The sequence below is a fragment of the Buteo buteo genome, chromosome 23 (genome assembly GCF_964188355.1).
Source record: "Buteo buteo chromosome 23, bButBut1.hap1.1, whole genome shotgun sequence".
NCBI classification, from domain to species: Eukaryota; Metazoa; Chordata; class Aves; order Accipitriformes; family Accipitridae; genus Buteo; species Buteo buteo.
The window spans coordinates 13,466,248-13,489,032 of NC_134193.1; the positions used below are offsets into that span (position 1 = coordinate 13,466,248).

The following is a 22,785-nucleotide window of genomic DNA, read 5'->3' on the forward strand; positions in this document are numbered from 1 at the left end:
TTGCCTTTTTTTTTTTAATGTATTTTTTCTTTATTTCTCCTTATTTCAGTTGTATTCTTTCAGTCCCTGAGACCAAGGCAGCAATGCACCCAACAGCTTCTCCAGGGACTGCCTGAGTTCTAGGATGAAAGAGCTGGAGCAGGTGGGATCCCTGCTACCAGACTCAAAGCATTTCCCACATCCAAGACACTGGAGCTGAAACTCCCGGTTTTGCTTCACTCCTGTTTGAGTTCAGCTGAACTCCACAAAATGGCTCTATTTTTGTACCTCGTCCTTGGTACCGCCTGGTTCTCATGACCAGTGTAACACTGTTCATGCAAAGCTGCTGTGAGTGGGTTTGCACAAGGTCTCTTCCCATCAGGGGCATATCTTGCCGGCAGACACCACTACATTTCTGTTCCCTGTATCTCCACTCCCAGACCTACAGATAAAATCTGGATCAGTATTTCCAAGGACAGCACCTCCATGCCTTGTTTTACTATTAGGGGTAGTGTTTTCAGGCTTTTTCTACTTTCTAGCAAAACAAAAAATGGAAGAAGACTGATTCATCTCCCCTTGCCACTCTTTGAGTGTCATTCCCTGAAATATTTGTCTTAGGATGCAGAAAACTCAGGGTGAGACACTGAACACACCTGAGTCCAATGTGCTCAGGTAATTTGGCCTTTTGTACTCCCCAGAGCGTGAAAACCCAATGTCATCCGGCTGATTCCCCATTCCAGCCACATTTGCAGACTGTGTGCCCTCCAAGATGATGAATTACTCATCCCAGTGGAATTCATGCCTCTTGATCAACCCTAAGTAGATCTCCTGATATTTTCTGGGCTGTAGAAAGCACCATTTTCAGAAAGTGCCTGATCATAATAACGAGCTTCGACTCAACGCTGTCCCTCAGCACATTCCAAACTATTTTGCAGAAGAGCAAAAGAGGCTAGTTTTGCATCTTCATGTGATAAAAAAGGTAAACTGAGGCACCGCAAGGGGACTAAATTGCCCAGGGTCACCCAGCAAGCCAATGCAGAAGCGAGGACAAGGTCTCCTGAGCTCCCGCAGGTTACTCTGCCTCCTTCATGTCTTGGTGTTTTAAATCACTGATGTGTGCATGATTTTTTTACATACACAAGCTCCTAGTAGGGTGCTAGTGAAGTGACGCTGGGAATTTGGCATCTCACTAGCGGGCACGTTGGTTCATTGGAGGGAATTCAAAGAAAAGGAGCAATAACAAAAATGATGAAAGGTTGGGGACAGATTTACGGCGATAGCTGTGAGGAGCTCTGCACGGTGATGGAGAAGGGTGGCTCTGATAAGGCTGTGCAAATATTTGTGGGGGTGAAGTCCTGAGGCGGGTGAGTCAGCACGAAGGAGCTGCTGAGGCTGTTTGAGGAGGGAGGTCTGAGCAAGCCAACTCCCTAGCAAACTGATGGAAACACCAGAATAGAGCCCTTCACCCGTTCAGGAAGCCTGGGACATGCTGATGGAGCGGAGCTGTGTTAATTCAAAGAAAACAGTATCAATAACCATAGTTTATTCATTTTATCCTCATCTCCACTTTCTGTCATTGCTCTGAAACAGAATATCCCGGCACTGGCTTTGTCTGTGTCTGTTTTTATTATTTCTCTGTTTCTGGCAGCCTTTTCTCTGCCCAGCACAGCACAAAGAGAGGAGGAGGAGGAGGCACGGTCCTTGCCCAGCTACTCCTGCACAAAAGTCTGAAATACCCACAGGGTATAAAACCCCATTTTCCTGCAGGAGGCTGAGGAGGATGTGCTTTGTGTTGTATTACTGGATTCAGCAAAATGATAGCGTGTTTAAAAAGATGATGCTGAGCTGAGCTGACAGGACTGTGGCAGAATAAATGTATGCCTTTTACAAGTTTTTTTTCCCTCCTCATGGAGTGGAGAGCATTTAAAAGACCTGGTTCTGCAGGTGATCTACCCCAAAACCCTCCTCCTGCAGTGGGATGGTGGTATGTGAAAGGAGCGGAGGGCAGAGCCTCTGCGCTGCGAGGCGGTTGCACGTCCCACAGCAGAGACTAGCTGCAGGACAGAGCCAAGAGCTGTGCTGCTGGGACAGAAGGTCACAGCTGTGGAAATCAAAGGGATTCAGCAGCACCTGAGAAAGGAAAGCCAAACCTGTGTCACATGTTCCTGACAAATAAAGTCCTCTACACGGCAAAGCAAATGACTCCTTGAGTGTCTCTGACCTTCGTTTCCTTGACAAGCCGAGTCGGTGCGTGGCAGGGGAAGGGCAGAGAGGGGTGAGCGCAGCAGCATTTTGCACCCAGCTGGGCTCACGTCTCCCCAAGATCAAGCAGCAATCGGGACTTAAGAGACGAGCTTACAGAAGCCTAACTTTGTGCTGCCATAGTGCAGTGTTCGTTTGCGCAAAATGACGGCCAGGTGACACCACCGGGCACTCGATCACCTCCTGCGCTTTGGCAGGGACATCCACCGGGAGGCAGGCAGGTCTGGCTGCCCCTCGCTGAGGGTTCCCATATTTTTGGGCGTCTCTGGGTGATTGCTGCAGAGAAAATACTAGCATGGACTGGGAGCGAGCCTGCCTCCTTTGTGGGCCTGAGCTAAAGCCCCAAAGGGCTTCTGTGAGCGTCCAGGGATTTGTCACACAGGGCAGAGCAGTCCTGGGAAGCGGTGTGGCCACAGCGTCAGGGTCTGTGCCACTGGTGCTACCAGAGAGCTTAATGTGCAGCACAGAGCAGGGGCTGCCGTGGGGCAGCACTGGAGCAGGGCTCTCCGCGGACGTGGGGCTGTCTGGGGTGGCGACTGGGGAAACTCACTTTTGGGGTGTCTGCCTGCAAATACCTTCCACTGTGATGCTGCTGTGGCTGCTGCTACGGAGCGGTTGGGAGGGTGACAGTGCCCCGACCCTCGGGAGGAGCCCGCAGTGGTGCGAGGGCTGGGCAGGACCTGAGTGAGGTGGGGTGTAACCCATGTAATGCCAAGAAGGGGCTGAACTGGCCCAGACTCTGGGTAAGAAGAGCAGTGTTAAAAGCAGAGGACCAGCACAGCTCTCGCAGGAGAGTTGGGGGTCCCCCACCCACCCCAAAATGCCAGGGCAGGAGGCTGCTATGTTCCCACCGCCCACTGGAGAAGGCAGCGGGCTGGGAGACAGCTCTGGGAGTAAAGCACCCCGAAAACCGCTTGCAGCAACTTTTATTTGGGGGGGGGGGCGGGGTGCCTCCTTTCTCTATAGAGGCCAAACCAGCATGGGGGGGCGGGGGGGTCGTTAACCCCCGCAGCACCCGGCTGAGGTCCACGCGTGTGTGTCTGCGTGTTACCCAGTGCAGCTCCGCCCGCCAAGGGGGGGATCCCCCCTCCATCCCTGCAGCGTTGGAAGAGCGTCCCGTTTGGGGGACACACGCACACGACGGGACACATTAACCCCTGCAGCGCTGGGCCCGCCGGCCGGTGGGTTAACCCCTGCAGGGGTGCGGGTGGCGAAGGGGGCGGAGGGAAGCGGGGTGCCCCCCGCGGGGGGCGCGGGGGGTCCCCCGCAGCGCCGGGCGGGCCGGGGCGGAGCGGGCCGGGGGCGGGGGCGGCGGGGCCGTGCCTGCCCCGGCGGCGGCGGCGGCGGGGCCGGGCTCCGGGATGCGGCGGGGCCGGGACCGGGCGCACGATGCGCTGCGGGGCGCTGGCGCTGGCGCTGCTCTGCGCCCTGCCCCTGTACCCGGAGGGGCTGGAGCCCCCCGAGCCGGGCTCCGGGCTGCAGGCAGGTAGGAGCTCACCGGGGCGGGGGGGGGGAGCCTGGGAGAGCCCCCGGGGAGATGCCGGAGGGGCGTGCGGTCGGTTGGGGCGGCCCGGGCCGGGGTGCTCGGCGCGGCGGTCCCCGCTAGGATGCACTGTTAGCCCGGGGACGGCCGGGGGTCCGCCGGAGCGGGGAGCGCCGCTCGGAGCGGGGCCGGCCCCCGGCGGCAGCCGGGCTGCTGCGGGGATGGGGCGGCCGTCGCCGGGGTCGGGACGCGGACACACACGCACGGACACGCACGGACACACACGCACACAACCCCCCGGTGCTCCGGCAGCCCGGCCGCGGAGCAGCCACGCTTGCTTTGAGGGCTGAAAGGCTTCTCCCGCTGCGAACGGCACCCCCCGTGGGCTGCCGGGCCCGGGCGGGCGGCGTTGGGGGCTGGCAGGGAAGGGCTCTCTTTGGGGGGGTCTCGGTGGGGCGGAAGGGTCTCCGGAGGAGGGCACGGGGTCCCTCGCCCTGCAGGAGCGGAGCAGCCGGGCTTGCCGGGGTTTGTGAATGGCTTCTCTGAGGTATAATATAACATAATGGGCTTGTGGGGGCCACAGCTGGAGCTATTCTTGTATCTGGGGCACTGCAGCACGTCTCCACGTCCCTCGTCTTTCCCCTCTGCGGCTGGTCACGGAGTCACTCTTCTGAAACTTCTCATGAAACTTTTGGGAACGCCGAGTCCTGTCTCTCCCCGGGGCAGGAGGCCCTGCCCGGCTCCCGCCTGGGACGGACACAGCGGGGTCCAGGCCCCTCACCCTATAAAACGGGGCGCAGGACTGGTTTGCCTCATGAAAACTCCAAGCCAGCCGTTTCCAAAGTTTGGTGCATGGGGCTGGGACTTTTCACTGCGAAGTGACAGGCTGTGCAGGGGATGGCGAACACTTGAATAAAGTGACTATAAAAAGGATGTTTATTTTGAAGGAAGGACTGACTGTTTCTAAGACACTTGTTGCTGCATTTGCATTGTGCTAACATGTACAGGTCCCAGTCAGAAGCAGTGACCTCGTGCTCCTGTTCACTGCGTGAACCCCTGCCCAAAAACATGCGTGTTTGAGCATGCCAGAGGCTTCGATACAGCCACATTGGTGGGAATGTGTTTCTGAGAGGAAAACCACTGATTTATCTCAGTAGCGCATAACTCCGCTTGAACCTTGGCTCGGAAACAAGGATGGAGCGATGCAGTTCACAGCCTGGGAAACTGAGCTGGGAATTGCATTCCAGGGGCTGGAACTGGAGCAAAATCCAAGTGGGGATAAGGTGCGGGGGGACTGGGGTTGAACTGAGGAACTTGGGAGGTGATAACTCCGGTGAAGGTACTGCGCTGTGTGGGGAGGAAGGGAGAGCGCAGAGAGGGGTGTCTGCAGCCCAGTGTTTCCCTGGGCACAGCAGGGAAGGGAAGAGCTGGAAGTCCCATTTGGCTGTAGCAGCATTAGGAAGCTTCATGCTCATTATATGTTCTTATTTCCTTTGGGTCATGGGGCTGCCCTGAGGAGGATTTGACTGAGCATCGTGCAGATGTGTGCCTTTACCCTTTGATCGCTGCTGCCCAGGCTGGTAAAGGTCACGAGCTCAGGCGGGTTTTCAGGTTTTATTGTAGATCCTGCTGGTGAATGGGGCGCAGTCCTCCAAAAGTGTGGGTTTCTCAGGATTTGGCATAAAACAAGACAGTTCTTTGGGGTTGAGGCTCTTGTTTTTCAGCCAGTCCCTACTGATGGTGCAGTTCCACTCCGAGGAAGGCCTGTGCAGCTCAGCTGCAGTAACTATGCTCAAGGAGAGGGATGGGGAGCGAGGGGCAGCCGGCTGCAGAGCTTGGCTAGCCTTCCTGACCTTGGAGCTGGGCTTGGCTTTGCAAGCTGGAGCAGTGACCCGTGGCACTCCTGCGGCTGGCCGGGTGCTTTGCACACTAAGCCCGAGTCAAGTGGGGAATAATTGAAGCGGGGAGTGAGTGCCAGAGGAGAGCAGCTAATGACTTGAGCCGGGAGTTGGTATTATAAGCTGGTGGACCTTATTGAGGTTGCGCGTTCCCTCTGCTCCGTGCAGCAGCAGAGAGGGCATGGTGTGTGGCATTTGTGGCACCTTAGGGTTGGAAGGAAATTAGGATCCGTTTCTTAGAGGATCCATTAGGAGATGAGGATCCCTGTCTTCTTTTCTCACTCCAGCTCAGTCAAGATTAGGTGATTTGTTGATGTCTCCTGGTTCTCTGCTTGGGTTGGGGTAGCAAGCAGTTGGTATTTCTGCAGTCTTGCTGTCACAGAATGGCACCATCTCCTCCCTTGTGTCAAGCTGGAATAGTGGTTTGCATGACTCATGCTTGGGAGAAGTCAGTTTCTAACTTCATAAGCCCCAGCTGGGGCTTTGGGTTGTAAAAGCAGGAGGTGAATCCATCTGGGAGGGAAACTAGGCTGTTGCCATTTGTTGTGTTTGTAGCTGTTACCAAAAGGATGCTCGCTGATGATCTCAGGAGGGCCAAGGGTGCCAGAAATGGGTGGGAATTGACTTCAGCGTGCTGGGAATGGGGATGCCCGGTGTCCTGTCCTCTGTGAGCACTGCTCCCTCGGAGCACACCCAAGCCCTTTAAGCAAACAGTGTTTGCACTGAATCAAATCCGTCCCTTGAGCCCTAATCCACACACTACCTGGAGCAGCAAGCCGGCCTGGAAATGGCGGAGAGGTTGATTTTTAGGGGAGCATTATAAGGCAGTGGGTGGGAGCTGATCTCCCTGTGATCACTGCTGCTGTGGAGCTGTGTGTAAGCTGATGTGCATGGCACGTTGTGTGGGGTAGGCAAAGCCCCAGGTGCCTCCTTCCCAAGGCTGAATTATTGAACTTGCACCTATTTTTCATGGTTTGAGCTGTAACGATTCCTGAGTGAGACCCCTCACAGTGCTGTGGGTCTGTGATGGTGGGGGAAAGGTGGCACTGGCAGCGTTTCTCTGTATTTGGGGTGCTGTGGGGTTGCACAAGCCCCAACTGCCTCTGAGCATCCCCCCTCCATGTCCCAGTGCAAAGATGTGCCAGCGCCAGTGGGCACAACATGAGTGTTTCTGGGGGCTTTGCTGAGCTCACCCTGCTGTTCAGGGGATACTCTGGTTAAGAAGGAGGGGAAAGTGGGAAACTTCCTTGGTATAGTGGGAGCCCAGTGGCTCCGGGGCTCCTGGGAGCTGTTTTTTCCCTGTAAAGTGCAATAACCATAATTGCGACCTGGCCCCACAAAACACAAAACTCTCCAAACCAATCCAGAAAAATCCCGTCTGGGAACATGACCCAAAAATGAATGCGCACTAACAATTTGCCATTAATTAAAGCTTAGAGTCGCCCAATTAAAATCTGCTTAATTAAGGGATGCATCTGAAAATGCAACGCTTGGCTCCTGCAGATGGTATTTCTTGCTTGAGGGTTGGTGAAAGTAGTCTTTCAGTAAATTATCCTCCTGGAGGTCTGGTACTCCAAAATGTTGAATACAGTGTTGTGCAGCAAGGCTCCTCAAATCTGATGTCTTATGCGATCGTGTGCTTGTATGTGTAGGATGTGTATGTGGACTTTGTAAAATAAACATTTAACCTAATGTAAATATGCAAAATCATACATAAATTCTGATGTGTTAGTACTATTTGTGTATGTACGATAGCATATGTTTTATATGATATAGATCACATTTGTGTGTGTGCATATGTGTGTATATAAAGCTTACAAAATGATGGTAATCTTAACTAGTTTCAAGTCAGATTGCTTAAAAATCCAGAAATACCAGATTTGGACTCTTCATGTCATCTCCATTTGACCTTCCGGTGCATGCACGTTACTATGGAGTCCTCAATTAGGCAATTATATGGTTGTTTGGGGTTTTTTTCCCCCTCACAAGACCCTAAATTGTGCATTTAAAGTGACATAAATACAGGGGTCACTGCCTCTATCCCCATCACAGAGAGCATCTGTGCAGCCTTCCCCTGTGGCTGTTTGCCCCTGTGAAGGCAGAGAACAAACGATTAAAACTTCAGGCCTTGCAAAAGTTGCGTGAGCCGCCAGACAGCCTGCCAGTATATTTTTACAATGCAGCTTTTATCTCAGAGGTCCTTCATGCACTCCTCTTAGCTGAGTTTTTTTTGCACCAGAGGGTGGAGGGGAGAGCCAGCCTGGGTCTGTCGTGCTTCGGGTCCATTCGAAAGGGGCTGGAAGGATGGATGCAGGGTTGCCGCGGGGTTGCCGCAGGGCTGCGCTGCTTCCCAGGGGGCTGAGATGGCCAGTTGGTGGGTCGGTCAGCTCTGCTGCCCTGCAAAATGAAGAATCAAAACCTAGAGAACTCGGTGCAGTGATTTCTGTGCCGGGCCTGAAGGAGTGTATCCATTTTCCTACATGATGTGAAAGATGTCCCGCCACGGCATGAAGACTTGGAGCGATGGTGAAGCTGGCCCATTCCTGGGTGGGCTGCAGTGAGCGATTGCCCTCGCAGCTGAAAAACATCCCCCTTATCTGTAGTCTGAGTTTGCTGAGCATCAGTTTCCAGCCATTATCTGCTAGATGAAAGAGCCCTTTTCCACCCTAAAATCCTTTGGTTCCTTTGTCCACGACTTGGGAGGAGGTGAGTAGAGGCAGGGGCCCTTGCTGCTTTCCCTTGGACAAAACGTGCATGGCACAAATGCCATCACTTGCACTTAATAACTTTTGGTCGCTTGGTTGTATTCCCACTTGCACCAAACTCAGTGCAGTCGGGTGCCTGCTTGCTTGGGTGTTTTGGGAACCCCAGACTGGATGTGGCCCCAATTTCCTCTGACATGTCTGGAGGAGAAGGCACTGACCCAGGACATGACACTGCATTTCAGGATGTGGCATGTGCTGGATGTTTTCACACTGCCCCCCTAAATGCTGCCATCCCACCTGCCACCGCTTTCTTCCCGAGGTGATGGGAGACACACAATGCTTATGGCAAAGTCGTAAGCAATGTGTACACTGGGATGCAGGGACACTGAGGGGGTGTGTGCATGCACAGAGCTGGTACCGCTCCTGGGGCTGCTGTATCCAGACAGCTGCTGTGATGATGGTTTTTTGCTGTGGTGTTTAACTTCGCCGAACTTGAGCTCTTTGGATTGAAAAGTCTGTTATACGTCTGTCTCATGCTGAATTATTTGAAAAATTTCAGCCAAAACTGTCCAGCAGTTCCCAGGATCCCTGTCTTCAGTGCGTATTTGTATTCCTGTAAGCTGGAGCGCAGACTTGAAGTTTGGCAGCATCCCCATGAGAAATCCTTCCAGATTAGACCAAGTTATAAAATCTTAAACCTTTCCACGAGCAATGGAGCGTATGGAGCCTCATTTCCTAAAAACTCTCTCTCCCTGTCGATTTTTTTTAAAGTGCCCACTCTCTCTGTGTCAGCAGGTCTGGATCCTGCCCTGGGCTGACTCCAGCACTTGACAGCCCACGTCCCCACGCGTGCCACCGGGCAGAGCGAATAAGGACCGAGGTGCTCCTGCCTGCCCTGCAGCCAAGGATGCCAGCTTGCACCTCTATTTTTTGCATGTAATAGGTGGAAATCATTACATTTAAATTCCAGTGTGCTGGGAAAGGGTTTGAAGGGTGAGTAAGTGCTGTTCCTTAGGGGAAGGTTTTTCTAGAGGAGAAGTGTAATGGATAGCCTGTACGCTGCAGGTTTACGATCATATAAACTTACCAGGGAGTTGAGCTAGATGATACATTCATCACACCCGTGGAAAAATAAACAGTTTGAACTGGGCCGTGCGCTGTTACGCCTAAACTGGTGTCTGCCCTTGTCGAAATATTGACAGAAGCCTCACTGCTCTCCCAGGCAAAGCCTGGTGCTGGCAAGCAGCTCCTGGTCCCGGGCCTGAAGCCCAAGCTAAGCCGCGCTGGTTTCGGGTTTGCCTCCAGTGAGGTGGAGGGGTCCGGGGGGGCGGACACAGGGTTTGGTGTGAGAAGCAGCTCGGGGTGGCTGTCCCTACCCCTTGCTTTGGGGCAGGCTCCCAAAAGTCTCCTCGTTTCTTGCAGGGGGAGCCGCCATCTGCTCCCAGTTGAGGTCCCGGCTGCGCCGCGGGGGCTGACATAACGTCATTCCACCCCCGGCCGAGGAAGCCAGAGCTCTTTGTGTATGTTCAGTATGAGCTATATATACACATAACATTAATCTTCGCTCTCACAAGCCTCGTAGTCATCGCGGGGCCGTGGGGCTGGTGTTAAGCCTGTGTGGGCAAGCGATGCTGGCTGCGTACCACTGTCAGTAGCTGGGGATGGTTACGGCTCAGCCTCCGAGGAGAGCAGCCTGCTCCCCGATCGCTGCGGCGTATGGGATCGTTTGTTCCTCTGGGATTTGGTTTTGTTTGACGCTTGTTTGGGAAGGAAAGCTCAGGAGGCCCTTCGGAGAGGTGGTGGATATCGGGTGGCTGGTGGCGACTCCTGGGTGCTGGGAGCTTGGTCCTCGTGGCCCCGTCTGGGTGCGGGCTCCAGGCTCGGCTCCGGCGGGTGCGAGGAAGGGACCCTCCTCCGCAGGGGTGCTCTGGCATCTGCGAGGGGCTGTGCTGGTGTTGCGGCTCTTACCCAGGCAGGTGGGGAAAGGGTCTCTCCCTGCTCCTGCCTGTCGGCCCTGGCAGCGTTTCGGGGGACAGATGTAAGCGCAGAAACCTCATTTCCTTCAGCTAAAAAGAGAGCGGATGGCTGTTCGTCCCAACCTACCATTGCATAGCAAGATTTTTTTTTGGTTTTTTTGTTTTTTTTGTTTTTTTTTTTTTTGTGCTTTGCTCCCTATTTTTAAACAAACCAGGCTGGCAAGGCTGGGTCTGTCCCCTTCCTTCACATCACACAGTGAGCGTGGGAGAGTTCAGCGAGAGGCCAAGCATCCTCGGCTCTGCCAGTTGCACCGTGGGGTGTAGCAGCGCAGTGAGACCTGGTGCTGCCATGGGCTCTGCTTCGCTGGGGGCAGACGGTGACGTTGGCAGAGCGAAGTGTTTCCTGAATGCCAGCTGGTGGCAAAGGGATTCCTTGTCCCTCTTGTTCCTTCATTGTGCAAAGTCTTAATTCAACCTGCAGCCCCTGTGACAGAGCAGTCGGCTGAAAAGCTTTGCTCTCTTGTGGTCATCAATTAAGAAAAAAACCTCTCTAAGACTTAAGCACCCTCCTCCCCTGCCTTTCCCACTCCAAGAACTCGAGAGAGCAACATGGTGACAAAAATCAGCTTCTGTTTAGGGCACATCAACCTTGACAGTGCATCTCTGTCCCACAATGATGGCAATTAGTGCAGCACTAATTACCCACGTGGAACTTGGCCTAGCTCCCCCAGCCCTCCCGGCAGTGTAATTCCTGCGGGGTTAAAGGCCGCCTGAGGTCACATCGTGCCGATCCCGGTGCTGCTGGGGACAAGGGTGCCCCGGCAAATGGCTGTTGGTGCTGGCTGGGTAGATGGGAGGCAGGCAGCGGGACGGAGGGACGCAGCAGCCCCTCGCCCTAGCGGCCGCGAGTCCCTTTGTTCCATCGGATTTGCTGCAGTGGTTTCATAGACAGGTTACAGCAGCTCTGCGGGAAGGAGTGCCAGATTTGCTGTGATAAGGTGGATTTCTTTTTGCTGATTTCTTTTCCCTCTCCTCCCTGCCTGTGGTGCCTGCTGGGGGGCAGCATTTCTGGGAGGGGGCAAGGAGACCCTTGCCACCCAGGGTGCTCAGCAGCCTGACCCCAACCCCCATCAAATCACAGAATCATAGCACAACCCTCATTGGAAGGGACCTCAGAAGATCATCTGGTCCGACCTTTTGTGAGTAAGGGAGCCTAGATGCGATTCTCTAGCACCCTGTCCAATTGTACGTTGAAAACCTCCAGCGATGGGGACTCCACCACATCCCTGGGGAGGTTGTTCCAGTGACTGATTGTTCTCACCGCAAAAAAAATCTTTCTTGGATCAGGATGAAACCTGTCCTGGTACAACTCGTACCTGTTGCCCCTTGTCTTCTCCATGTGACTCCTTGTGAAGAAAGAGCCTTTGTCCTCTTTGTAGCCACCCCTTAAGTACTGGAATACTGTGATAAGGTCCCTTTGAGCCTTCTCCAGGGAGGACAGACCTAACTCCTTCAGTCTTTCCTCACAGGGCAGGTTCTCCAGCCCTTTGATCATCAAAGCTCCTCTCTATTTTCTGCCTCTCCTCCCATCCGCTGCTTGGTGGCCAGGGCTGGATGATGCGCTCCGCTGCAGCCTGCTGAGGCCATTGCCCTGTTGCAAGCCCTAAAACGCGGCTTGGTTCCTCCTCTAAAGCTCACGGGAGCTGCGGTGGGGAATTCTTGCTGCAGGAGTTTTTGTTGGGGAAGGCAAACAGGGCGCTGCCTGTGGATTTCCCCCCTCCTGCCTTTCCATGGGTGCCCACTCCTGGGAGGAGAGGGTAATGGGGTGGTTAATTAATGAGGTTTCAGCCAGGGCTGGTCGGCTCAGGGTTTTGGGAGGGTTTCTGAGGCTGTTCAGCAGAGCACTGTGCTGGAGTAGTTGTCCTGGCTGGTTCCGAATTACCATGGGCATCGTGTGAATAGTGATAGCTATGCCAAAATTGCTCCTCACCCAAGTGTCCTTTTCGATGCTTGGAGGTTGTCAAGTCTTTCTGTCAGTGTTGCCAGTCCAAAACATTTGAAGAGTTTGTCAAGGGACCCAATATTTATTTCTGGAATATCAAGACACAGATACACACTTCTGTGCTTTTTTCCACAGGAAGCAGGTTCACAAATCCTCTTCTTAGAGCAGAAGGGGAGTTTCTGCCTAATTCCCATGACTCCCAGAACTGAGGCTCAGGGAAAGCTCCAGCTACCTTGCCAGCATTCACCAGGTGATGCACACCAGCTTGCTTGAGCTGCTGTAACTTTATTGAATAACCAAGCGCATTAAAGACTTTGCCAAGCAGTTAATCCACACAAGACTTTCTCAGAAGCTTAACACTGGCATTAACACGAATATCCCTCTGTTAACATTGCATTGTCCTTCCCAGAGCAGGTTCATCCTTGGATGCTTCTCTTCCAGGTCCCCCTCAGCATCCGTCATGAGGAGCAAAAAGTGATTGCCCCTTTCTAGACACATACAGTTTTCTTTTTAGGCTTACCAAGCTCTGACTCCTTTTCTTTTTTTTAAGAAAGGGAAGATGTTAGTGTAGACCGTGCGGCTTTGCGGCTGCCCAGGCAGAGGGAGGCAGCTGGGGTTTTCTGGAGGCACAATGCCCTTTGGGATGTGGGATGTACCTGAAAATTGGAAAGATGCTTGCACTGCGCTGTATCTGAAAAATGCCTGTGCTGATCCGAGTGTGCATGGCATCTCCCATGGCAGTTCAGCCTGCAAGGGCATCACTGCTTTTTTTTTTTTTTTTTGACACAGTCAAGTTCTTTGTAAATTAGTTCATTATTTGAAAGATGGGAGTGATTAGTAAACAAATTGGCAGAAAACGGAGATGTATTGGGAAGGGAATCTAGCCTCAAACATCAGAGCTAGCTGGAAACATTTTCCCCCACATCTTTCTGGTGTGTTTTCAACACGAAAATGCACTTTCTACAGCTGAGATGCTAAGATTTTCCTACATAAAATTTTCCCTCAGAAAAATATGTAGCTTTTTCATTGAGAAAACAGAAATAGAATATTTCACTCAGGTCAGTTCAACCCCAGTAAAGCCCTTTCCAGCCTGGAGAAATCATTGTACAGCCCAGGAGATACCAAATCGCCTCTCCTTGGGGGCTGTCTTGCCCTGCTCTGCTTCTCCCTCCCTATTGCAGTCAAGCAGGGTGAGCAGGGAGGAGAGTGGGTCCATTAATCCCAGGAACTAACACAGCTCCAAAAGGCGATGAAGATCAATACTGAGCTCCCTCCGAATGGAATATGATGGTCCATTCCCACAGATCTCTTGGATCAGATTTCACTTGAGAAGAATGTCAGAATTTCTTCTGTTTTATCCAAAATGCCTCAGTGAACTGTCAGGCTATTTTAAAACATCCATCTCCACCCCACCCCCCACCCCTTATTTTTTTTTTTTTTGGCAGCGGGTTTTCTCTGCTCTGAAACAAGACGGATGGGGCAAGGGTATTTCAGTGTCTGATCACAACCGGGCATCGAGGCAAGGGTGTAAATGCTGGCATCTCCCCTAGGCTGGGATTTCTCATGCTTGCTGCAGTTTGTTGAGCATCGGGGGCTTGTGCCAGGCTGGGGAGGGCTGAGCCTTCGCTGGCCCCAGCTGCCGCAAAGGGTGAGCTTTGAAATATTGCTGCAGCCGCTTGTGTAGGGTGCTTCATGCATTTCCCTGGCCAGTCTCGCTGGGTAGCAAAGAGCTGATGTGCAGATTTGGTGCTGGCGATGAGTGGGGGCAATGCATCTCATGGAAAGGAAGGGCCGAACCTCCTGTAGCTCATATAACTCGCAGCTTCTGGCACCACTTTGGGGAGTTAATGTGGGTGCTTTTCCGAGAGGCTGGGCATTTGCCATTCAATGGCACAGTAACCTTCCTGCCACCAAAAAAATGCGGGCAGGAGATATTGCTGCCAAGAGCAGAGTCATGGCATGAGGCTGAAGCATGTTCCCATGGGGTTTAAGCCCATTCCCAGGGTGGTGTGAATCTTTGCGTGTGCATATAGCCTTTTTTCCTGCTCTAAGGAGTCCCATAATCTGCATTTATGCTCACTTGAGAGGTCTGCTCGGCGGTGGGCACCCAGCACTGGGGATGGGACCTGCTGCTGCAACACCTGGTGTTCCTTGTTGTGTTTAATGACTCCATATGGAAGGTGTGCAGAGTTCATTGCCTTCCAAATGTGCTGAGGGGAAATTATAGGGGTTGGGCACAGGTCAAACAGATTTAGCCTAGGGAAAACAGTTGATTTTTGTTGCTTTCACCAGAGTGCAAATGAAGGTCAATTTTTTTTTTTTAATTATTATTTTTGGTCTTTTAAAATCACTCAAATAGCAGTTTCTATTTCTTAAAGGAAGAAAAACCCCTACAGAAAGGTAATTAACTTTTTGTGGAAAGCTGACTACCCTCACAACTAACATTATGCAAAGGTACGCTTCCCCACTTGCAGAAGATGGATGTATTCTAAGTTGATATGTTTGATAAGACATCAAATATTTCCAGCGGGACTTGGAGAAATAAGAGAAGCGGGTAGGTAATATATTGCAGAGACATCTTAAAGCACTTCAGCCCCGAACTCATCCATGACAGATGCAAGGATAATCTCTTGTGCTGCTATACTGCAGGCAGCTGTGGAGGATGCAGCTGATGCTCACCGCAGCAGCCCATCCCAAGTGTTTAGAGCTGGTAATGAAAACCAGGAGAACATGGGGGACTGGGGGGAGGATGGTTTAGTGCAGAGAAGGGTCTGGGATCTTTCACACCAGCTCATCTGGATGGTTTTGATGGGAGAAGCTAGCCCAGTATCCCTGCCTTTTTTGGGGGTGGGGAAAGGTCTAGTTGCTAGATGCCCAGTGCCCTGACTTGGAGAGCGTCTGGGAGCAGATGGCTGGGACTGAGCTAAGGACCGAGTGCTCTTCCCGTGCAAGAGCTCGCTGGTGGAGGGGCTCCACACACGTGTGCGCAATAACTAACTTTATGATGGGTGATTCCCGGGAAATGAAACGTCCGTAGCCTTTGAAGTCAGGACTGAACCGGGAAGCAGTGGGATCGAGTGGCCGTGACACAGAGCAGGGCTGGGGCTCCCTGATTTTTTGCTCTGCCCTGGCCCTGCACTAGCTGCTGTTTCTCTGCCTGCGCTTTCTGTCTGTAAAGCAGGGCGTGATGCTAGACAGATGCGTGCCTTTGCTCTTTCTGTAATGGCTCTGAGCTGAGATCTCTTTGCAAGACAAAATGCAGCCACGCAGTAGATTATGTTCCATTAGCTCCTCACTTTCTCTCTTTTTTTTTTTTTTAAACCTGCTAGACATGATGTTTTGAAGAAGTGCTGTTATTTTGCCAGCTTGCTCTGTCTTATGCTTATCCATTCCCTCTCTCCCTTCCCCTGTGAGTGCCAATGTTTATGCCATTGCAGTTTCAGCAGAGCACTCTGGATTGTAATGGAGAAATGCAGGAGTTGATGGGCTTGCTGGGAGCAGATCTCACCAGCTGGGGACAAATGCCATGTTGCAGTGCAAGAGGCGAGGACGACACGACTCATCCCTGAAAGGTGTAAATCAGAAGAGATGTTCAAAGTAACCCCAAGCATGAAGACTATAGAGTCATAGGACGAGGAAGGAGAATTTGTTGGGGTATTCTCTATGCATACAGCACCATGTGGGACCCAGACCTGATGTGTTTTGGGGTGCTTGTATACCTCTGTACTAACAATTAAGTATATGTATACTTGAGTATAAGTACATGCTACAGGTTAAGTATGGCTGTTCAGAGTGAAAGAGGTAAATTTAGTTATTACTTTTTCTGCTTTCCTGCTGCTAAACCTTTGTTTCTAAGCCACGTTTTCGGTGGTAGCTTCCACTGGGAGTGGGAAATACTTGATTAAAGAGGCAGGTTAAACGAGTTGCCATCCAATGAAGGCATCTGCCACACAGGAGTGAAACCTTTAGTTTGACAGAGTTGCATTATTAATACTTTTCTGAAGTCCTTGAATGGATCAATTAAACAGCTGGGTTTTGCCTGTGGAAATGCTGGTCTTTGTTTTGGCAGGTGGTGATGTACCAGGGCTGAGAGAGATGTTCTCTAATGAGAGCTATTAAAAGGTCATTAGCGATGCAGAGGGTTTTGAAGTTGGCAGCGAGCTTTGTGTGAGCAGATTTTAAACAACTCCTGCGCTGTCTTTTTTTTTTCCTTTTTTTTTTTTTTCTCCCCTTAATGGAGCATTTTGAATGTTTTAATTCTGAGGGTGGCAAACTGGAAGATGTGGGTGAGACAGCTGAGGAGACAGAGGACCTAGTCTCCATCGTGCCACATGGTCCTTCTCGCCCTGGCCAGTAACAAGAGGGCATGGGGTACAGAGTTTAAAGTGACCTGCAAAGAAAGAGGGAGAAAGAGAGAAAAAAACAGTGGATGTGTGCTCTGTACATAGAGTTTGAGTGACTTAAAGAACAGCTTTTTGGCCGGGTGGCCTCACTGTCCTAGATCACTTGGAAACTCCTGCCTGTGCCTGCATCCAGCCGGCTCCTCAGTGCCACTCTGCTGTTTTCCGCACGAATTCTCTAACAGAGGTTTGAACCCAGCCAGCACCGCGGCATAGAGATGCTTTGTGGTGTGGCTGCCAGAGATTTTGCAGGAACTCAGTGGCTGCAATCAGCTGATTGCAGGGTCTTGCTTTCTTCCAGGGCAGGGCTGTTAGCGTAGGGACCTTCATTCCTGGCAGCACATGAAGAGGTTTGTTTTCATTTCACGAAGATCATGTTTCTGCCTTGTGGCCTTAAAGCAAACCTGGGAAACCAAGCCCCAAACTCCCTACCACAACCTAAATGAAAAATTGCACAATTTGTTCCTGTTTCATGTCAATAACTGCAAGGTTTTGTCCTCATTTGGGAGGAGAGAAGGGCCTGAGTTCCTCACACAGGAGTGTTTGAACAAGACTTTAGACTGGGGCAGATTTCAGGTCCCATGCTGAGCCCTCCTATACTCCATAGGCAGCAAAAAAAGGCATCTGGAAATTACCCCCAGCCTTCCCACAGATGTGCTCTGTTGCAGGGATGGATCCATTGCAGGGACAAAAACAAAGCAGGTCAGAGCTGCCTCAGACCTGCTCCTGGGGCTGGTACAGAGGAGGAAAATCCTCATTCCCGCTTGCCAGTGGGAACTACAGGGAGGTGAGCATGTATTTAATCCCTCCAAGCCGTAGCTGATGGCCAGGTACTTTCTAGTTGCCATACAGTTTGCACCAGCTCTTGGCATCAAATCCCTTGGGACTGAAGTCAGCTTCGATGGCCGTAAATCGGAGGCTGCCGTTGCCGGGTGGGTCAGCGCTTGCCCCTGCTCCCTCGGGCTGGCTTGAACCTGGACGAAAGGTGGGGGCTCCTGGACTGGCTGCCCACCCCGACCTGCTCCCAGCCCCCGGGGGGAGAGCTGCTTCCCTGGCTTGCTGAGGACGAACCAAAGCGGTGCCCATCTCCCTGTGTGCCTGTGGCTTGTGGGAAGCAAAAGTCATCCTGCTCGGACCGAGCAGGTCTTGCAAAACCACGTACCGTGCTTTAATGGCGGAGGTCCACATTGTTTCTCTCCTTTGCAGGGTAAGCCTTTAAGCTGCTAATTTGCTTTGAGCAAAAACTTCTTTTGGTGGCTCTTTCTAAGGAGGAGATCAGGCGCCTGCCCAGGGTAGGCAGTTTTCTGAATACTTATTAGTGGGTTTATTTTATAATGCCTCGCTCGTGGTTTTCCTCTCCAAGTGAGCAGACTTTTGGGAATCCTATACCTTCTACAGTAAAAGTGCTGTTAATTTTCTTCCACAGCTCTGCTGGTTTTAATTGTAACCTCCCATGTTAGCTGTAACAACCCATATGTTGATTGTATATGTTATTTAATTCACTGCTGGCCTACCTCAAGGTTGGGTTGTGGTAGAGTTTTAGTTGCTGGGAGGACTTTAAATCCAGATTAGATGTTTTTCCTCAAGGAAAGATGTTTTTGCAAATTCAGCCACAGCTGTTGGTCTTAAAGTAGGAATTAAGCTGGAGACCTTGTTTGGTATATTCTTTGTAGGACACCAGATCACAGTGTTTTGGTGGTTTTTTCCTGGCTTGAAAATGCTTAAATAGGAGCAGATCCTGTGCTCAGTGACCAGTCTCGTACCATTTGATGGATGCTGATTGAGCAAAAGTGACCCAAAATTAAATTAAAGCAGTAAAAATGCTGTGCCTCACTGTTTATCCCAGGCATGCTAGCCTTAGAAGGCAGTGCTTAGAAGTTATATCTTTGGTTCTTGTGGTTTAATGATTTAGATTTTATATTTTTCTGTCTTAAATATACAAGGCAGTCACGGTTCTGGGTGGGCAGGGTGTGACTGCCCCAGAAGCACTACTGATGTTGTTGGGGTAGTTGCTTGCTGCTCCCTGGAAGAGCTGGGCTGGTGAGAAATGAAGCTTTATAGCTGTTGAGATATTACAAGTCTGTTTAACATCACATGCAGCGGCAGGAGGTGTAGAGGAGGTATATCACCCACATCCAAGAGTGGGAGATTGTCATGGCATAATTCACGTTGGAAGAGACTTCTGGGGATCATGGGGTGCAGGCCCTGCTCGAGGCAGGTCCATCTAAATCCAGGCCATTGGAAGGGCCACCTGGAGATGACCGCTGCTGGGTGAGCATTTTCCTGCAGAGGCAAGAGTGGCATTTCCAAAACTGTTCCTTTGTGTCTGGGCTCTTATTTCTGATATGTGCGGTCTGGTTTAGTTTAACTTGGTCTTGAGCCTTGGAAAGAAGTGTCTGGGGTTACGTCAGAGACTGCAGCTTTCTCATTTCAAGTACAAGGAGCCAAGCGATACTCGGACGCCCGTTCGAGGGGAAGGGGAGACAGGGCTGACACACTCCAGGAAGTCCCAGGGTATGGAGGGAGCTCCAGGCCTTGTTGATGTGGGAATTGCAACTCCCAGCGCGGCATTTCATTCCCACAAAGAAGGGAAGGAGGAGAGGGGGAACATCAGTAGCTGGAGGCTGGTCCTGAACTGGGTGGTCGCAGCTCTCTCGGAGGCATTAAAGTGATGCAGGAAGGAGCATCCCAGGCTGTCCCGGCATGTTGTGCTGCTCTGCCTCCCCCCCAGCCCTTCGTTTCAGCCGAGGGACCCCCATGCCTTGCAGCTTCCTGCCTCTCCTCAGCCAAACATGTGCAAACGTGACCGTGAATCCCACCCTGGATGGTTTTTACACACACAGGCTGGTATTTCCTCCCAGCTCCCTCTCCCCCTGCATGGCCCCTTCACAAAAAATGGAGTCAAGAATCGCTTGTGACCTTGACCTCTGAACCTCTCCTCCCCTCCTCCCCAAATGTGAAGCATCTGGCAGGCATGTGCTGCCTGGCTCCTTGTGGGGCTGGTGGAGCTGCAGTGATGTTACACAGGCTGTGGCTTGTCTCCAGGCTCCCTTGCCCCACTCGCCCTTTTGGGACGTGTTTGCTCTGCAGCCCCGGAGCGGTGCCTGCTCTGGGCATGGTGGCTGGTGGTGGGGAGACCCTGCTTCTAAAAGTGATCCCCAAGAAGAGGGGTGGCTCGTGCATCCCTCCTCCTTTCACGTTGCTCAGGAAAAGTTTCCTCCAGTGAAAGAGTTTGGTGGCTGCCTTGGAAGTTATCAAGGGTTTGACTGTCACAGGGCAAGGAGTGATCCAGAATGACTCCAACCTGTGAAAAGTGAGTCAGCTCTCCTCTGGGTTCCTGTGTACTTCTGGGTCCCAGCCAGGGAGCCTAACGGGAGCTCTTTTTAGGGGCCATTTTGAAGAGGGAACCAGCTAGTTCTAGTTAGTCCCTTCCTGATGCCTCCAGCAGCCATGATGTTGTGTGGTCTGAGCTTCAGACCAACACAAAGATTCCCAGATGTCTCATCCCCTGGCCATGGTGTGCTTGTCTCCTGCCAATGCAGGGGGAAGGGGAAAAGAGGTTCCCCCTTGTCCCTGGGTGATTCTGGGGTGTTGGGGATGATTCATCCATCCACAGAGCCAGGAGGTCCCTGAGATGCTTCCAATGGCCAGCGCTGGACAAGGAGCAGCTGGGAGCTGAGACACCCCTGCGCTTTGTAGCACGGCAGCAGAGGTGCTTTGGGCAGGGAGAGGTTGGATCATGATCTCAGCAATTGCTGTGAGCTGGGGGGGTCTGCCCGGGGCTGTTCCTCACCCAGAACCACTCTCTGGAGGTGTCTCTGCGGGGGAAGGCGATGTTTCTCTCTAGGACGGTTCACTGCAGATGTGAGTTCCCACATCTTCACCTGTGGGGCCAACCTGTGAGTGTGTTTGCTACTGTCAGAGAGGAGGTCTTGGGGCTGGGCAGGAGCAAGCAGGGACTGGCACAGGAGTTGCTGCGGGGCTGGCCAGACCAACCCTGGTCGTAGTGTTGTGGGGAGATGGAAGCTTTCATCAGGGCTGGGATGTGGTGGATGGACAACAGCTTCCTCCTGGGAGTAGAGGTAACCTGGATGGTTTTCTGGATGGGATAATGAACTCCTGGCTTTAAAAAAGAAGAAAAAAAATTAAAAATTAGGTTTTAGAAGAATAAACAAAAATCACCTCTGAACCTTTGCATTCAACTTTTTGTGCTTGAACCATTAGCAGTCAGGTTTTCCAAGCTTTTCTCTATAGCTGTGAGGCTCAGGAAGGTTAATTAAAGAGAGATTCAGAGCTGTTAATGAGTCCAGCAGCTGGAGCGTTAAGTCTTTGTCTGCGTCAGTAAGTAGCGTGTTCTACCAAAAGCAGATCCACAGAGCAGCAAGTCAAAAGCCCCTACATCCACTCTATATGGGCTCTGTGGTTTTTACCTTGGACTGGTCCTGGATTTTCGGTCCACAGGATACTTTCCATGTTGGAGAACATGAAATGTCCTCCACAGCATTTCTTCTGGCTTAGTGTCACTAGAAAGGCGTCTGTTTGTGCGGTCCAAGACTGCTCTGCAGTGAAAGCTAAAGCACAGTAAGTGGGGATGTTTGGGGCGTTCACCCTGAAATGCCTTCCTGATCCTAATTAAAATAACTTGTGCGTTGCTTTTTTTATTTGCTATGTTTATTTTCCCCCTTCAGAAACAGTTTGCAGAAGCATGTTGTGAACACGTCTCTGCTGCAGCTCGGTAGAGTACGGACTAATGTTGTCCCAAGGGAGCCCTTTTCAGCCTTCCTCTCTGAAGGAGATGGGAAGCATGGAGGTCCCCACTGCACACTTCTGTCTTTAAAGAGGTGCAAGGATGGCAGAGCTAATTTTCAAGCAACCTCTCATAATCTGCATTAAGATTTGCTCCCAACTCGTGAATCTTAAATGACAGAGAGGCCCCTGGCCCTGGGCTCCCTCCTGCATGTGACTGTGACTCACGGTACGGTGGCAGACGTGCTCTGGCTTGTAGGCGTGCTCTGTGCTTGTGGAGTACACGTGCAGCACACTCACGTCTCCCTGAGCAGTGGAATAATTCCTTCACTCAAATCTGGCTGCAGCATCGAGGTGCCCTCCTGGCTGGTGCTGGCCATCAGGAGCCCCATCCCCAGGCTGAGCCTCCCCCAGCACTCCCCCAGGCTCTCTCCACCCAGCAAGATGCGAGAAAATGAACCCTGCTCCTTTTCACAGTACACAGTTGCCTTTCCTCTGCTTTAATCTCCCTGAATGTGTTTTTGTTTCATTTTTATATTCCTTTCAGGCTTTTACTGGAATTCCCACAGGGCCCAGGCCATGTGGGTAGGGGATGCTGATTGGAAACAGAATAGGACTGGAAGTAACTAAGATAAATGGCCTGATAAAACAGCCAGAGCCTGGCTGATGTGCAGAACCAGCATGGGACTGTCCTTGCCCCTTCCTCCCTGCTTGGAGAGGGCTTGAGCCAACCAGGAACCAGCTCACTCCTATTAATTGCTTCCCCCCCTTTTTTTTCCTCTCTTTCTTAATACCAGTGTACAAACATTGCTGCAGAGAGCAGGGGTTAATGCAGCTCAAGCTCTGGCTTGTAAGCAGCCTGAAGAAGGCCCCTCTGTTTGATGGGGTTGTGCACGGTGAGGTCTTGGTCCATTACTGCTGCTTTACACCCCTGCCTCTAGAGGAGAGTTGACTGCCAAGGAGAAAGGGATGGGCATCAAGGTTTTCCACAGCATAAAGAGATGCATGTTGCTCTGCTTGGATAAATGAGTAGATTTTTCTTCTAATCTCAAACCTGAAAGTGGGTAAGCGTGTAGGAGAGTAGTTGTCTTTTTTGAAGCCTGTAGCATCAACAATTGCCATATCAAAGAGAGCAAAAGAACTGCTTGCTCAAAGCACGGTGCAATAATCAGGAGATTACTGACATCTCTGGGTGATGGTTGCTGTTGCGTTTGAGTGATGCCCCAGATTTGTCGCTTTTGTAGCTCCTTCTGCAGCTGAGAAGAGCAAAGCTTCATCTATAGCTCCTCAAGGACCCCCAGACCCCAGCCAGGGTTTCTCTTTAGCTTGATTGA

At 51.8% G+C, this 22,785-nt stretch overlaps 1 protein-coding gene across 1 annotated transcript in view; it reads left to right on the forward strand.

Annotated features, from left to right (window-relative positions):
- The first annotated feature begins 3,630 nt into the window (after positions 1-3,630).
- LOC142044018 (uncharacterized) overlaps positions 3,631-22,785 on the forward strand; it is a 98,470-nt gene continuing 79,315 nt past the window's right edge. The window contains exon 1 of the mRNA XM_075055965.1: positions 3,631-3,727. Within this exon, the coding sequence (XP_074912066.1) occupies positions 3,631-3,727 (97 nt within the window). The remainder of the gene's footprint in view (positions 3,728-22,785) is intronic.